This window comes from Erythranthe guttata, chromosome 8 (assembly GCF_056151865.1).
Source record: "Erythranthe guttata isolate IM_541 chromosome 8, IM_541, whole genome shotgun sequence".
In the NCBI taxonomy this organism is placed as follows: domain Eukaryota; kingdom Viridiplantae; phylum Streptophyta; class Magnoliopsida; order Lamiales; family Phrymaceae; genus Erythranthe; species Erythranthe guttata.
In genome coordinates this window covers 12,065,417-12,083,387 of record NC_142540.1, presented here as the reverse complement: position 1 = coordinate 12,083,387, position 17,971 = coordinate 12,065,417, and the positions used below count along the sequence as shown (strand labels likewise).

At 41.5% G+C, this 17,971-nt stretch overlaps 1 protein-coding gene across 1 annotated transcript; it reads left to right on the top strand.

Moving 5' to 3' along the window:
* Nucleotides 1–8,776: 8,776 nt before the first annotated feature.
* LOC105971944 (uncharacterized) lies at nt 8,777–14,062 on the top strand. The gene has a single exon (XM_088821239.1). The coding sequence runs from the start codon at nt 8,777–8,779 to the stop codon at nt 14,060–14,062; it is 5,286 nt and encodes a 1,761-aa protein (XP_088677365.1).
* Nucleotides 14,063–17,971: the final 3,909 nt, after the last annotated feature.

Here is a 17,971-nt window from a genome sequence, read left to right as displayed (position 1 = left end):
TTAACTGTCTTAGACAATAATATTAATAATATTACTGTTCGGAAAAATAATATTCATAATATTACTATCCCAAACAGTAATATTATTGTCTGAGACAGTAATTTAGTAGTCAAGACAGTAATATTAATGAAAATATTTTTTTTCTAAGAAAAAAAAATTCAAAAAAAAAAAAAAAAAAAAAAAAGTCAACACCGGAGACCGGCGGTCAACGGTGGTTGACCGGCCGGAAAAAAAATTCAGGAAAAAAAAATTTCAAAAAAAAATTTCAAAAAAAAAAGTCAACGCCGGAATCTGGCCGGAAAAAAAACATTTCAGAAAAAAAATTATTTTCTGAAAAAAAAAAGTTTTGGTGGTTAATGTGATATATTTGTTTAAATCCGGGGTCAATGTGTAATATTAAGGAAGTTAGATCATATTGGGTGGAATTGATAAGAATTATATTATTGAGGGTATTTTAGACTAAAGACATGGGGATGGGCTTAATTGAGAGAATTTTTTTTTGTGGACCAAAATGCATTTAAGTCCCATGTGATGGGCCTTTTTGCCATTTGCCCATTTAATAATGACATAAAATTGTTAATTTGCTCCTTATTTTGTAAATTTATAATTTAAGCATTTTTTTTTCGTTGTTAATTCAATTGCTATATATTAATTAACAAACCGCTTTGTTGTTCGTATGCGATCTCCGTACGTGAAGTTTCATATTAAAGGGACAAGTTTATTATCCGTCGCTATATCTGTCGCTACAATATTTTAATTAGAGACGGGTTTAACATCCGTCGCTAATTCCATCGCTATATATAAACTATAGTCATCAAACAAACGGATTTATAGTCCGTCACAAATTCCGAAGCTAACTGGTCAATTTTGAAACGGATCTATATTCCATCACAAAAGTTCGTCGCTAAATCGTCATTTTCTAGTAATCGTACTACAGTTCGAGGACATGAATTTTCATCAAGAAACGTGCACAAAAACACTCGCTAGAAAGATACGCACATAAGTAAGAGTACAAAAGCATGCACAAAAGTACTCACGCAAAAGTGCATTCGCAAAAAGCATCATGAAAACACAAACTACAATCCTAGGACATTAATACAAATCAACAAACATGCACAAGCACACTCGCTCAAATGGACATGTACAAACGTACATGTAAAAATACATGCGCAAAAGTGCATTCGCAACAACGTTGTTAAAAACACAAACTACAATACTAGGACTTTAATACGCATCAACAAACAACAGCAAAAACACTAGATAAAAAAGATACAGTGGAGTGTAAAAATAAAACTCTACGTTTACGTTTACGTGGATTTATTTTTGGATTAATTTATATTTTTGTTTGAATTGGTGGATTTTGTATCTTATAGGTACAAATAAAAAATTAGGTGTCCAGGAAGCAAAAATGATCAAAGAGTAAGAAAAGAGTTGGAATTAGGAAAATAAAATAAAATTAGAAGAGAGAATCCTTCAACATCTTAGGTAGTGTATGTCCACAAAGTCGAGCATAACTTTCTCATCCGGACTCCAAATCAACTGGTTCCGGCGGCATTAGAAAGCTATTTCAGGTGGCTACAAATCATGTCGAAGGTAAAAAATCAAAATTCGGAGTCGAACATGGTCAAAATTGGATTCCAAAAGCGATCATGAAAATACGTACTACAGTTCGTGGACATGAATTTGCATGAAGAAACGTGCACAAAAACACTCGTTAGAAAGATACGCACATAAGTAAGAGTACAAAAGCATGCACAAAAGTACTCACGCAAAAGTGCATTCGCAAAAAGGATCATGAAAACACAAACTACAATCCTAGGACATTAATACAAATCAACAAACATGCACAAGCACACTTTCTCAAATGGACATGCACAAACGTACATGTAAAAAAACATGCGCAAAAGTGCGTTCGCAACAACGTTCTTAAAAACACGAATTACAATTATAGGACATTAATACAAATCAACAAACATGCACAAGCACACTCGCTCAAATGGACATGCACAAACGTACATGTAAAAAAACATGCGCAAAAGTGCATTCGCAACAACGTTCTTAAAACCACAAACTACAATACTAGAACTTTAATACGCATCAACAAACAACAGCAAAAACAGTAGATAAAAAAGATACAGTGGAGTGCAGAAAGAAAACTCTACGTTTACGTTTACGTGGATTTTTTTTCGGATTAATTTATATTTCTGTTTGAATTGGTGGATTTGGTATCTTATAGGTACAAATCGAAAATTAGGTTTGCAGGAAGCAAAAATGTTGAAAGAGTAACAAAACAGTTGCAATTAGGAAAATAAAATCAAATTAAAAGAGAGAATCCCTCAACATCTTTGGTAGTGTACGTCCACAAAGTCGAGCATAACTTTCTCATCCGGACTCCAAATCAACTGGTTCCGGCGGCATTAGAAAGCTATTTCAGCTGGCTACACTTCGTGTCTAACGGCCAAAATCCAAATTCGGACTCGAACATGGTCAAAATTGGATTCCAAAAGCGATCATGAAAATACGTACTATAGTTCGAGGACATGAATGCGCATCAAGAAACATGCTAAAAAATACTCACTAGAAAGATACGCACATAAGTAAGTGTACAAAAGCATGCACAAAAGTACTCACGTAAAAGTGCATTCGCAAGAAGGATCATGAAAACATAAACTAAAATCCTAGGTCATTAATACAAATCAACAAACATGCACAAGCACACTCGCTCAAATGGACATGCACAAACGTACATGTAAAAAAACATGCGCAAAAATGCTTTCGCAACAACGTTCTTAAAAACACGAAGTACAGTACTAAGACTTTAATACGCATCAACAAACAACAACAAACACATTAGATAAAAAAGATAGAGTGGAGTGTAGAAATGAAACTCTACGTTTATGTTTACGTTGATTTTTTTTCGGATTAATTTACATTTCTGTTTGAATTGGTGGATTTGGTATCTTATAGGTACAAATGAAAACTAAGGTGTCGAGGAAGCAAAAATGATCGAAGAGTAACAAAAGAGTTCCAATTAGGAAAATAAAATCAAATTAGAAGATAGAATCCCTCAACATCTTTTTTAGTGTACGTCCACGAAGTCGAGCATAAATTTTTCATCCGGACTCCAAATCAACTTGTTTTAGCGGCATTAGAAAGCTATTTCAGCTGGCTACAATTCTTGTCTAACAAGAAAAATCCAAATTCAGACTCGAACATGGTCAAAATTGGATTCCAAAAGCGATCATGAAAACACGTACTACAGTTCGGGGACATGAATGCGCATCAAGAAACGTGCACAAAAACACTCCCTAGAAAGATACGCACATAAGAAAGAGTACAAAATCATGCACAAAAGTACTCACGCAAAACTGCATTCGCAAAAAGGATCATGAAAACGCAAACTACAATCCTAGTACATGAATACAAATCAACAAACATGAACAAGCACACTCGCTCAAATGGACATGCACAAACGTACATGTAAAAAAACATGCGCAAAAGTGCATTCGCAACAATGTTCTGAAAAACACGAACTACAATACTAGGACTTTAATACGCATCAACAAACAACAACAAAAACAATAGATAAAAAAGATAGAGTGGAGTGAAGAAATAAAACTCTACAGTTACGTTTACGTGGATTTTTTTTCGGATTAATTTGTATTTCTATTTTAATTGGTGGATTTGGTATCTTATAAGTACAAATCGAAAATTAGGTTTTCAGGAAGCAAAAATGATCAAAGAAAAAGAAAAGAGTTGCAATTAGAAAAATAAAATCAAATTAGAAGAGAGAATCCCTCAACATCTCTGGTAGTGTACGTCCACGAAGTCGAGCATAAATTTCTCATCCGGACTCTAAATCAACTGGTTTCGGCGGCATTATAGAGCTATTTTAGCTAGCTACAATTCCTGTCTAACGGCAAAAATCCCAATTCGGACTCGAACATGGTCAATATTGGATTCCAAAAGCGTTCATGAAAATACGTACTACAGTTCGAGGACATGAATGCGCATCAAGAAACGTGCACAAAAACACTTGCTACAAAGATACGCACACAAGTAAGTCTACAAAAGCATGCACAAAAGTACTCACGCAAAAGTGCATTCGCAAAACGGATCACGAAAACAAAAACTAAAATCCTAGGACATTAATACAAATCAACAAACATGCACAAGCACACTCTCTCAAATGGACATGCGCAAACGTACATGTAAAAAAGCATGTGCAAAAGTGCATTCGCAACAACGTTCTTAAAAACACGAATTGCAATACGAGGACTTTAATACGCATCAACAAACAACAACAAAAATAGTAGACGAATAAGATAGAGTGGAGTGTAGAAATAAAACTCTACGTTTACGTTTATCTGGATTTTTTTGCGGATTAATTTGTAATTCTATTTCAATTGGTGGATTTGGTATCTTATAGGTACAAATCGAAAATTAGGTGTCCAGGAAGCAAAAATGATCAAAGAAAAAGAAAAGAGTTGCAATTAGGAAAATACAATCAAATTGGAAGAGAGAATCCCTCAACATCTTTGGTAGTGTACGTCCACGAAGTCGAGCATAACTTTCTCATCCGGACTCTAAATCAACTGGTTCCGGCGGCATTAAAAAGCTATTTCAGCTGGCTACAATTCCTGTCTTACGAGAGAAATACAAATTTGGACTCGAACATGGTCAAAATTGGATTCCAAAAGCGATCATGAAAATACGTACTACAGTTCGAGAACATGAATGCGCATGAAGAAACGTGCACAAAAACACTCGCTACAAAGATACGCACATAAGTAAGTGTACAAAAGCATGCACAAAAGTACTCACGCAAAAGTGCATTCGCAAAAATGATCATGAAAACGCAAACTACAATCCTAGGACATTAATTCAAATCAACAAACATGCCCAAGCACACTCGCTCATATGGACATGCACAAACGTACATGTTAAAAACCATGCGCAAAAGTGCATTCGCAACAACGTTCTTAAAAACACGAACTACAATACTAGAACTTTAATACGCATCAACAAACAACAGCAAAAACAGTAGATAAAAAAGATACAGTGGAGTATTGAAATAAAACTCTACGTTTACGTTTACGTGGATTATTTTTCGGATTAATTTATATTTTTTTTTGAATTGGTGGATTTTGTTTCTTATAGGTACAAATCGAAAATTAGGTTTCCAGGTTGCAAAAATGATCAAAGAGCAACAAAAGAGTTGCTATTAGGAAAATAAAATCAAATTAGAAGAGAGAATCCATCAACATCATTGGTAGTGTACGTCCACGAAGTCGAGCATAAGTTTCTCATCCGGACTCCAAATCAACAGGTTCCGGCGGCATTAGAAAGCTATTTCAGCTAGCTCTAATTCCTGTCTAACGGCAAAAATCCAAATTCGGACTCGAATATGGTCAAAATTGGATTCCAAAAGCGATCATGAAAATACGTACTACAGTTCGAGGACATGAATGCGCATCAAGAAACATGCACAAAAACAATCGCTAGAAAGATACGCACATAAGTAAGAGTACAAAAGCATGCACAAAACTACTCAAGCAAAAGTGAATGCTCAAAAAGGATCATGAAAACACAAACTACAATCCTAGGACATTAATACAATTCATCAAACATGCACAAGCACACTCGCTCAAATGGACATGCACAAACGTACATGTAAAAAACCAGGCGCAAAAGTGCGTTCGCAACAATGTTCTTAAAAACACGAACTACAATACTAGGACTTAAATAGGGATCAACAAACGACTGCAAAAACATTAGATAAAAAAGATACAATGGAGTGTAGAAATAAATTTATATTTCTTTTGGATTAATTTATATTTCTATTTTAATTGGTGGATTTGGTATCTTTTAGCTACAAATCGAAAATTAGGTGTCGAGGAAGCAAAAATGATCAAAAAGAAAGAAAAGAGTTGCAATTATGAAAATAAAATCAAATTAGAAGAGAGAATCCCTCAACATCTTTGGTAGTGTCCACGAAGTCGAGCATAACTTTCTCATCCGGACTCTTATTCAACTGGTTCCAGCGGCATAAGAAAGCTATTTCAGCTGGCTACAATTCCTGTCTAACTACAAATTTACAAATTACGACTCAGACATGGTCAAAATTGGATTCCAAAAGCGATCATGAAAATACGTACTACAGTTCGAGGATATGAATGCGCATCAAGAAACGTGCACAAAAACACTCGCTAGAAATTATCCGCGTATAAGTAAAAGTACAAAACTATGCACAAAAGTACTCACGCAAGAGTGCATTCGCAAAAAGGATCATTAAAACACAAACTACAATCCTAGGAAATTTAGACAAATCAACAAACATGCACAACCACACTCGCTCAAATGGACTTGCACAAACGTACATGTACAAAAACATGCGCATAAGTGCATTCGCAACAACGTTCTTAAAAACATGAACTACAATACAAGAACTTTAATACGCATCAACAAACAACAGCAAAAATAGTAGATAAAAAAGATACAGTGGAGTGTAGAAATAAGACTCTACGTTTACGTTTACGTTTACCTAGATTTTTTTCTAGATTAATTTATATTTCTGTTTGAATTGGTGGATTTGGTATCTTATAGGTCCAACTCGAAAATTAGGTGTCCGGGAAGCAAAAATTGTCAAAGAGTAACAAAAGAGTTGCAATTAGGAAAATAAAATCAAATTAGAAGAGAGAATCTCCCAATATGTTTGGTAGTGTACGTCCTTGAAATCAAGCATAAGTTTCTCATCCGGAATCCAAATCAACTGGTTGCGGCGGCATTAGAAAGCTATTTCAGCTGGCTACAATTTTTGTCTAACGGCAAAAATCCAACTTCGGACTCGAACATGGTCAAAATTGGATTCCAAAAGCGATCATGAAACGTCGTACTACAGTTCAAGGAAATGAATGGGCATCAAGAAACGTGCACAAAAACACTCGCTAGAAAGATACGCACATAAGAAAGAGTACAAAAGCATGCCATAAAGTACTCACGCGAAAGTGCATTCGCAAAAATGATCATGAAAACACAAACTACAATCTTAGGACATTAATGCAAATCAACAAACATGCACAAGCACACTCGCTCAAATGGACATGTACAAACGTACATGTAAAAAAACATGCGCAAAAGTGCATTCGCAACAACGTTCTTAAAAATACGAACTACAATTATAGGACATTAATACGCATTAACAAACAACAGCAAAAACACTAGGTAAAAAAGATACAGTGGAGTGTACAAATAAAACTCTACGTTTACGTTTACGTGGATTTATTTTCGGATTAATTTATATTTCTGTTATAATTGGTGGATATGGTATCTTATGGGTACAATTCAAAAATTAGGTGTCTAGGAAGCAAAAATGATCAAAGAAAAAGAAAAGAGTTGCAATTAGGAAAATAAAATCAAATTAGAAGAGAGAATCCCTCAACATCTTTAGTAGTGTACGTCCACAAAGTCTACCATAACTTTCTCATCCAGACTCCAAATCAAATTGTTCTGACGGCATTAGAAAGATATTCAGCTGGCTACAATTCCTGTCTAATGGCAAAAATAAAAATTCGGATTCGAACATGGTCAAAATTGGATTCCAAAAGCGATCATGAAAACACATAGTATAGTTCGAGGACATGAATGCGCATCAAGAAACGTGCACAAAAACACTCGCTAGAAAGATACGCACGCAAGTAAGAGTACAAAAGCATGCACAAAAGTACTCACGCAAATGTGCATTTGCAAAAAGGATCATGAAAACGCAAACTACAATCCTAGGACATTAATACAAATCACCCAAACATGCACAAGCACACTCGCTCAAATGGACATGCACAAACGTTCATGTAAAAAAACATGCGCAAAAGTGCATTCGCAACAACGTTCTTAAAAACACGAACTACAGTACTAGGACTTTAATACGCGTTAACAAACAACAACAAAAACACTAGATAAAAAAGATACAGTTGATCCAGCACGGGATTGCTTGATGGATCCAATAAGGACCAAAGGTCCAAACGAGGTCAAAAGGCACCGTTTAAGCCCAATAACAGAAGAGGGCCCATCAAACTGGTACCGGTTGGGCAAGAGGAACTAGGCCACGGATCGCGAGTAGCCCGCGAGCGAGAGGCCTCTCGCTGCCTCACTCTCTCGCCTAGCAGCTTCACCCTCTCGCCTGCGAGGCTTCGCATCTCTCGCCAAGCTGCTCGCCCCCCACCGGAGATGATCATTGCTGCACATGGGGGTATTTAATGCACGTCCAATCCACTGACAAGCGCAGAGGAATGTCTCTTCGGCCCCTACTTTTTGCCCCCGCAGCCGCCAATGAAATGACAGATTAAACTGCATTGAAGGTAATTTGAGGTCCGGATGCTTAATTACCGCGATGGGACAGGTAAATTAAATTGAAGAGTATTTGACGTCCATCCTTTTTTTTCTAATATAAATAGGGGCAGTAAGTACAGGTAACAAAAGAGAGAAGAACAAGCATACATACCTAAATTACGCACATAAACATAGTATCTTCTTCAGAAAATTACTGACTTGGCCGTCGGAGTGCTAACTCCGGCCTAAGTCCGGTTCTTTTCTTCCTTTGTAGGTTTACCGTGGTCCCCGGTCAAGCTCCAGGCCTACTCAATTCTTTAAACCAGCCCACCACGAATCCAGTCGGATCAAATGGCGCCGTCTGTGGGAAACCGTTAAGCAAAGCTGTGGCGACGTTTCCCTTTAAAACCCCTTTATCTATTTATCGTTAATCAGTATACATTTATCAATGGCTTCGTTTCCCAGCATAGTAAGGGATCTAACCAGTCAGATGGAGTCCGAAGCAACCCCAGCCCCGCCGGAGCACCAACCAGCTGTCGGAGAGGCCTCTGCCACGAGAGAGGAGACGCCTCAAGTAACCGGCACTACGGGAGGTAGCCCTATGGTCGCCATGACTATGGAAAACCTGCAGGCACTCTTGGCGAGCGCTTTCCAGGAGGGCTCTGTTCGCGCTCTAAAGGAGCCCGAAGCGGCGACTCCCAAAAGAAGGATGGGGGAGATGGTGGGGCGAGGGAACGAGGGGCCCGCCCGCGCAAGTTCTTCGCTCGGTGCATTAAGCCCTTTCTCAGCCAACATTCTGGATGACGACCTGCCACACTCATTTCGGCCTGTCACTTACGAATACTTGGGCACAACCGACCCTTTTGAGCATCTCTGTCGCTTCAATAACACTTCGGATTTGCACCGATTCACTGAGGGAGTGAAGTGTCGAGTCTTCGCGACTACGTTGGCGGGAGCCGCGCAAACCTGGTTCAGCCAGCTGCCTGCCGACACAATTGGCGGTTTCGACCAGCTAAGCGCATGTTTTATGGATCACTTCGCGAGCTCAAAAAAGCAAAGGAGGAGCACCTTGACTCTGTTCGCGGTCAGGCAAAGGGAAGGAGAGTACTTACGAAGTTTTATCAAGCGTTTCATCTCGGCGACCTTAGAGGTACCAATTACCTCAGAGGAAGTTTTGATTAGCGCTCTCGCACAAGGGCTGCGGGCTGGCGATTTCTTCACTTCGCTCTCGAAAAAGCCTCTCGCATCTTTTAATGCTTTGTTGAAAAAGGCCGAGCGATACATGAACGCGGAGGAGGCAGTGCATAATAAATTTGGCGAGGGCAAGGGCGGCCTAGAGGCAAAAAGGGAAAAGAAAGAGGATAGAATGCAGAAGCCGACTCAACTGGCGAGAACGGAGGTGCAGAATGAGAGAAAAATAGGACCTCGTTTTGACAGCTATGCACCGCTAGTCGCACAACCAGGAGAGATATTGTTGGCCATAGAGAATAACCCAAAGTTAAAGTGGCCTCGCACGTATGCAGAAGCCCCGAAGAAAAGCCCCACGCTAGGGAGTTTCTGCCGTTTTCATAATGATTATGGCCACACCACCAACGAATGCCAGCACCTTCGTGACAAAATCGAGAGGCTCATACGCGCGAAGAATCTGCCAGAATTTGTGAAAGAAGGGAACCAGCGCCCACAACAGTTCCCAGCTCGGCGTGCGAGCGAGCCCCGCAAACCTGAGCCGGGAAGGGAAAAGCTGAATGAGAGGAAGGACCAGGTGGCGCCTGCCAACTTCATCAGCATGATTTTGGGAGGACCTTCAGGGGGAGACTCCAACAGGGCCCGGCGGGCGCACCTGAGACAGTTGCGAGAGACTGAGGAGTTATTTGGAGAGATAGAGGAGGCAGATCAGGCAAGCCGTGCGCACCTCCGGCGCTTGTACGAGATGGAAGCTCAGCTCGAGGAGGTGCAAAGAATATCTTACGTGCCGCCCATTATTTTCGGTCCCCAGGATGAGGAAGGAATCAGGCAGCCACATTCTGACGCCCTTGTGATTACTGCCATGGTGGCCAATTTCGATATCGCGAGGATATTAGTGGACACCGGCAGTTCCGCTGATGTTATCTACTATGATTGTTTCAGAAAGATGAATATGGATTTCGAGTTAAAGTATGTAGAGACAAGCTTGGTCGGGTTCTTGGGGGAGTCGGTGCGGTCGGTCGGAGAGGTATGCCTGCCCATTTCTCTAGGAATGGAGCCGGTGCGAGCAACACGATCCGTGAAGTTTTTGGTACTGGATGCGCCATCCACCTACAACATCATATTGGGGCGACCGTCCATGAACTCATTTCAAGCAGTAGTCTCAACTTACCACATGAAGCTGAAATTCCCTGTCTTAGATCAAATCGGGGAGGTCCGAGGGGATCAAGAGACCTCGAGGAGGTGTTATTATGACGCCTTGAGAAGAATAGGAAACATAGATACTATTCGCAGTGTTTCCCCAGCTAGCCAGGGGAAGAAGGACCGGATGCCGGAGGTAGACCCCGCAAAAGAAGAAGCCCACGTGAAGCCAATGGAGGAATTAATGGTAATTCAACTATGCGAGAAGGATGCCTCTCGCACCACCCGCATAGGTGGCGGTTTAGACGCAGACATGGCTCGACAGCTGGCAGAGTTTCTAAGGCAGAATCAAGATGTGTTCGCGTTCACCCCAGCAGATCTCGGCAGTATCGACGAGCAGCTTGTGGTGCATAGACTGAATGTCAGGCAGAATGCGAGGCCAGTCAAGCAAAAGCGTCGGCATTTTGGAGCAGAGAAAGACAAAATTATACAGGAAGAAGTGCGGAAGTTGTTAGCAGCCGGACAGATCCGGGAGATCCGTTTTCCTACTTGGCTATCCAATGCAGTTTTAGTCAAGAAGGGCGAGGGAAAGTGGCGAATGTGCATTGACTTCAGGGATCTCAACAAAGCATGTCCCAAGGACTACTACCCTCTGCCACGAATCGACCAGCTCGTAGACTCAACCGCCGGTTGCGAGATGCTAAGTATGATGGACGCCTCGCAAGGGTACCATCAGATTCCATTGTGTCCTGGCGACCAGCCCAAGGTGAGCTTCATCACCTCCACTGGAACTTATTGCTACACGGTAATGCCTTTTGGGCTGAAAAATGCGGGAGCCACGTACCAGAGACTAGTAGACAAAATGTTCAGGGACCAACTCGGAAGGAACATGGAAATATACGTGGATGATATGTTGGTGAAAAGTCAAAAGGCGAGCACTCATTTAGAGGATTTAAAAGAAACCTTCTGCACGCTCCGACGCTACGGCATGAAGCTTAACCCCAATAAGTGTGCTTTTGGGGTGAAAACGGGAAAATTCCTGGGTTACATGGTAACAGAAAGGGGAGTGGAAGTGAACCCGGAGAAGGTGCAGGCGGTTTTGGATATGGAGGCCCCACGAAATATCAAGGAGGTTCAAATGCTGGCTGGAAGAATAACAACTCTGAGTAGATTCATATCTAAGGCGGGAGAAGCTAGTCACCCTTTCTTTAAAATACTAAGAAAGGGGACTCAATTCGAGTGGACGGAAGAATCAGGAAAGGCTTTCGAGCAGCTCAAGAATCTTCTCGCTCGTCTCCCGCTGTTGACGAAGCCCGCGCCAGGAGAAAAGCTGTATGTATATCTGGCGGTGGGCGAGTTCGCAGTTAGCTCGGTCTTAGCCCGAGAAGAGGAGGGAGTGCAAAGCCCGGTATATTATGCGAGTAAACTCTTGCGAGGGGCTGAGATGAGATACTCCGAGATAGAAAAGATGGGCCTGGCGCTAGTGACGACCGCACGAAAGCTAAGACCCTACTTTCTTTCGCACGCAATAGTGGTCCGGACTAACCACCCTATGAAGACAGTGATGGGAAGGATGGAAGTTTCGGGAAGAATGGTTAAGTGGGCAGTAGAGATGGGACAGTTCGATATCAGCTACGAGCCACGGATCGCCATTAAAGGGCAAGCCCTAGCAGATTTTCTGCAGGAAACGACGAGACCAGAGGAGCAAGGAATATGGAGGGTGTTCGTCGATGGTTCGGCGAACGCATCAGGAAGTGGAGTACGAGTGTTGCTAGCGGAGGCGGGCGAGGAGTTGGAATACGCGATAAAGTTGCCTTTCAGAGCCTCAAATAATGAAGCAGAATATGAAGCAGTTATACATGGGATGAAGCTGGTATCTTCAGCCGGGGGCAGGAAGTTGAGCATATTTTCGGATTCACATCTAGTAGTACAGCAAGTAAAGGGCGAATTCGAGATAAAAAACGAGCGAATGATAGCTTATTGCGAGATAGTACGGTCGATGATGGGCGAGTTCGAATTTTGCGAGCTAGCTCAAATACCCCGAGAGGAGAACCAGCATGCTGATTTTTTGGCAAAGGTAGGAAGCATGGCGGTGGGATACGAGTCAAGGAAAATACAGTTGCTAGTAGGGGAGCCATGTAGCGGGGGCGAGGAGCGTGTTTCAACAGTGACAAGTGGGGAGGATTGGCGGACGGAAATAAGGGCGTGTCTGCAAGGAAAGGTCCTAGCGAGTGGCCGCGCGCAGAGGGTCTTGGAACAGCGAGCAAGCAATTTCTGCCTGATCGGGGATATACTTCACAAAAGAGGATACACTAGGCCGCACCTAAGATGTCTATCTCTGGAGGAGGGCCGTTACGTGCTGAGCGAGATTCACCAGGGATGCTGCGGGGACCATGCAGGGGGTAGAGCGTTGGTCTCGCGGGTGCTAAGGGCAGGATATTTTTGTCCCACTTTGAGAAAAGACGCGGGAGAGTTTGTCAAGAGATGTGATAAGTGCCAGAGGCATGGCCCGCTGATTCACACGCCGGGAGAGGATATGACGATAATAACTTCCCCTTGTCCTTTTGCACAATGGGGGATAGATATCGTAGGCCCCATGCCACTGGCCAAGGGGCAGAGAAAGTTCTTAATAGTCGCTGTAGATTATTTCTCCAAGTGGGTGGAGGCGGTGGCAGTGGCCAGGATAACGGATACAGAGGTCATGAAATTCATATGGCAAAATATCTGCTGCCGATATGGGTTGCCTAGGGACCTCATTTCAGATAATGGAACACAGTTTAACTCAGCCAAGATACAGGGATGGTGTGCAGGTCTGGGTATCAAGCAAAGATTTGCAGCAGTGGCTCACCCGCAGGCGAACGGGCAAGTCGAGGTGACCAATCGGGTACTGTTAGAAGGAATAAAGAAGCGTCTGGAGGGCGCGAAAGGAAATTGGGTTGAGGAGTTGCACGCGGTACTATGGGGATATCGAACATCACCAAAAGAAGCGACCGGAGAAAGTCCGTTCTCGTTGGTGTACGGGTCGGAAGCTATCATTCCAGTAGAGGTAGGAATGACGTCGAGCAGAATTATGAATTTTCAAGAAACAGCTAACAGCATGCGCTTGCGCGAGGAGCTGGACTTGGTAATGGAAAAGCAACAGAGCGCGAGAGGAAGGATGGAGCTCAGCAAAGCTAAAATTAAGGCAGCCTATGACAAGAAAGTAAGGCAGAGAGTCTTTCAAGTGGGGGACTTGGTCTTAAAACAGGCGAATGCACTCAAAACGGTGGGAAAGCTAATGGAGAAATGGGAGGGCCCATACAAGGTAGTAGCGGTTCTCGCAGGAGGAGCTTACATGTTGGAGGATATGAAGGGCTTAAGGATATCTCGCGCATGGAACGTGTGTCATCTGAAGCGCTACTATATATAGTGCTAGTGTGTTATAGCATTTTGTATTATAAGAATAGGCCATATTTTTTATTGTTCATCCGTCTGTCTGCGGAATGAGCCATGTTTTTTAAGTAAGAAAACAACAGAATATGAAGTGGCCTCTTTTGGAAAACCTGGTGTCTTGAAGAAGCTATAAATTCTTACTCGCACATAAGCGAGCAAGGATTACAATTGAGCGATAAGTAAAAAAAAGAAAAGAGGAATTATTGAAATATTTCCAATACAAAATTGGCGAGCAGAGATTTGCAGCCATGAAAATCTCGCTAGGAAGCGAGAAAGAAAGTTGAAAATATTTGGAATATTTCAAATACGAAGTGTGCGAGCAAGGATTTGCATCGAGCAAATCTCGCTAGAAAACGAGAAAGAAAGTTAGAAAATATTTGGAATATTTCCAATACGAAGTGTGCGAGCAAGGATTTGCATCGAGCAAATCTCGCTAGAAAACGAGAAATAAAGTTAGAAAATATTTGGAATATTTCCAATACGAAGTTTGCGAGCAAGCATTTGCATCGAGCAAATCTCGCTAGAAAGCGAGAAACAAAGAAATTATTGGAATATTTCCAATCCGAAGTGTGCGACCAAGGATTTGCATCGAGCAAATCTCGCTAGAAAACGAGAAAGAAAGTAAGAAAATATTTGGAATATTTCCAATACGAAGTGTGCGAGCAAGGATTTGCATCGAGCAAATCTCGCTAGCAAACGAGAAATAAAGTTAGAAAATATTTGGAATATTTCCAATACGAAGTTTGCGAGCAAGCATTTGCATCGAGCAAATCTCGCTAGAAAGCAAGAAACAAAGATATTATTGGAATATTTCCAATACGAAGTGTGCGAGCAAGGATTTGCATCGAGCAAATCTCGCTAGAAAACGAGAAAGAAAGTTAGAAAATATTTGGAATATTTACAATACGAAGTGTGCGAGCAAGGATTTGCATCGAGCAAATCTCGCTAGAAAACGAGAAAGAAAGTTAGAAAATATTTGGAATATTTCCAATACGAAGTTTGCGAGCAAGCATTTGCATCGAGCAAATCTCGCTAGAAAGCGAGAAACAAAGAAATTATTGGAATATTTCCAATCCGAAGTGTGAGAGCAAGGATTTGCATCGAGCAAATCTCGCTAGAAAACGAGAAAGAAAGTTAGAAAATATTTGGAATATTTCCAATACGAAGTGTGCGAGCAAGGATTTGCATCGAGCAAATCTCGCTAGAAAACGAGAAATAAAGTTAGAAAATATTTGGAATATTTCCAATACGAAGTTTGCGAGCAAGCATTTGCATCGAGCAAATCTCGCTAGAAAGCGAGAAACAAAGAAATTATTGGAATATTTCCAATCCGAAGTGTGCGACCAAGGATTTGCATCGAGCAAATCTCGCTAGAAAACGAGAAAGAAAGTAAGAAAATATTTGGAATATTTCCAATACGAAGTGTGCGAGCAAGGATTTGCATCGAGCAAATCTCGCTAGAAAACGAGAAATAAAGTTAGAAAATATTTGGAATATTTCCAATACGAAGTTTGCGAGCAAGCATTTGCATCGAGCAAATCTCGCTAGAAAGCAAGAAACAAAGATATTATTGGAATATTTCCAATACGAAGTGTGCGAGCAAGGATTTGCATCGAGCAAATCTCGCTAGAAAACGAGAAAGAAAGTTAGAAAATATTTGGAATATTTACAATACGAAGTGTGCGAGCAAGGATTTGCATCGAGCAAATCTCGCTAGAAAACGAGAAAGAAAGTTAGAAAATATTTGGAATATTTCCAATACGAAGTTTGCGAGCAAGCATTTGCATCGAGCAAATCTCGCTAGAAAGCGAGAAACAAAGAAATTATTGGAATATTTCCAATCCGAAGTGTGCGAGCAAGGATTTGCATCGAGCAAATCTCGCTAGAAAACGAGAAAGAAAGTTAGAAAATATTTGGAATATTTCCAATACGAAGTGTGCGAGCAAGGATTTGCATCGAGCAAATCTCGCTAGAAAACGAGAAATAAAGTTAGAAAATATTTGGAATATTTCCAATACGAAGTTTGCGAGCAAGCATTTGCATCGAGCAAATCTAGCTACAAAGCGAGAAACAAAGAAATTATTGGAATATTTCCAATACGAAGTGTGCGAGCAAGGATTTGCATCGAGCAAATCTCGCTAGAAAACGAGAAAGAAAGTTAGAAAATATTTGGAATATTTCCAATACGAAGTGTGCGAGCAAGGATTTGCATCGAGCAAATCTCGCTAGAAAACGAGAAAGAAAGTTAGAAAATATTTGGAATATTTCCAATACGAAGCTTGCGAGCAAGGATTTGCCTCGAGCAAATCTTGCTAGAAAACGAGAAATAAAGTTAGAAAATATTTGGAATATTTCCAATACGATGTTTGCGAGCAAGCATTTGCATCGAGCAAATCTCGTTAGAAAGCGAGAAACAAAGAAATTATTGGAATATTTCCAATACGAAGTGTGCGAGCAAGGATTTGCATCGAACAAATCTCGCTAGAAAACGAGAAAGAAAGTTAGAAAATATTTGGAATATTTCCAATACGAAGTGTGCGAGCAAGGATTTGCATCGAGCAAATCTCGCTAGAAAACGAGAAACAGAAAATATTCTGAATATTTCCAATACGAAGTTTGAGAGCAAGCATTTGTATCGAGCAAATCTCGCTAGAAAACGAGAAACAAAGAAATTATTGGAATATGCGTCGAGCAGAACCCTCTCGAAAGTACGAAACGAAGTGCGCGAATGAAAGAAGTCATAATAGAACTCAAAAGCATGAAATGTAAAACTAAGAATGTAACAGAATAAACTCAAAACGATAGATAATAAAAATGTCCAATGAAAATTAACATTGTTCTTAAAGGAAAAAACGAATTGTTCAAGGTTGCTGCGAATAAAGAGAAAAATATAAAAGCCTCAGGAAGGAGAGATATCAGGAAGAGTAGAGGCAGAACATGTAGGGTCCAGGCGAGCCATATTAGAGGGGGCTTGTGCGGCGTACTTGTTCAGCTCTGCGAGCATTCCCTCGAGCACCCCAGCCCACCAGGCGTAGTCCACAGGTTCAGTAGGATTTCCCTCCCAGCCGGGGATCTCATCACCCATTAAGTCAAGGATGGCACTTATTTCCTCCGAAGGGTCATCAAGATTATGACGGGCCGCATACATACGGATGCCCCGGTCCATGAAGCCCATACCTATTGGTGCCGCGACATTAGCAAAATGTGCGTACGAAGGATACTTGCGGGTCAGGCCCTCGCCATACGCTCGCAGGAAGTCTTGCCCATCTATCGAGCACAGATGGTCGTACAGGCTCCTCGCACGCTCCAGTGCGACAGTCCTCATGCACTCCGCCTCCACCACCTCCTTTTTCTGCCGTGAAATAGCGATCAACTACTCTTTTTCGGCATGAAGGCGAGCGGCCTTGCTCTCAAGAGAGGACTTCATCGCATTATACTTCTCATTAGCTAGGCGAGCAGTCTCATCTTTCTCGTTGGCCAACTCGCGGACCATGTCTTGCAGGCGGGTGACCTCATTGGCTTTCTCGCTAGATAACCTTTTCATGAAGGCAAGCTCTTCGGCTTGGCAAGTAGGGTCTGTCGAGCCAAGACCATGAGCGAGAAGGACATTGATCTGAAGCAGTATATGAAGCAAGTCGTAAATATAAATATGCTAGCTGCGAGATGAAGATAAAATTGCACTTACCTGGGAGCAATGGAATAGCAGTCGGGAATATTGCTGCTCGTGGGACATACGCTCGAGCGCCTGCGCATCCTCCACAAGCTTCAGCTGGTTGAAGTGTTGGGATAGCTCATCGAGACTGCGGTCAGGCGAAAGGGACGAAAGGAATCCCTTGTCAGCTGCACGATGTCGCTTGGAAATCGTAGAAGTATGTTCTCCAATGGC

Coding starts and splice junctions, on each gene's coding strand:
- LOC105971944 (XM_088821239.1), top strand. CDS start 8,777: ATGGCTTCGTTTCCCAGCATAGTAAGGGATCTAACCAGTCAGATGGAG.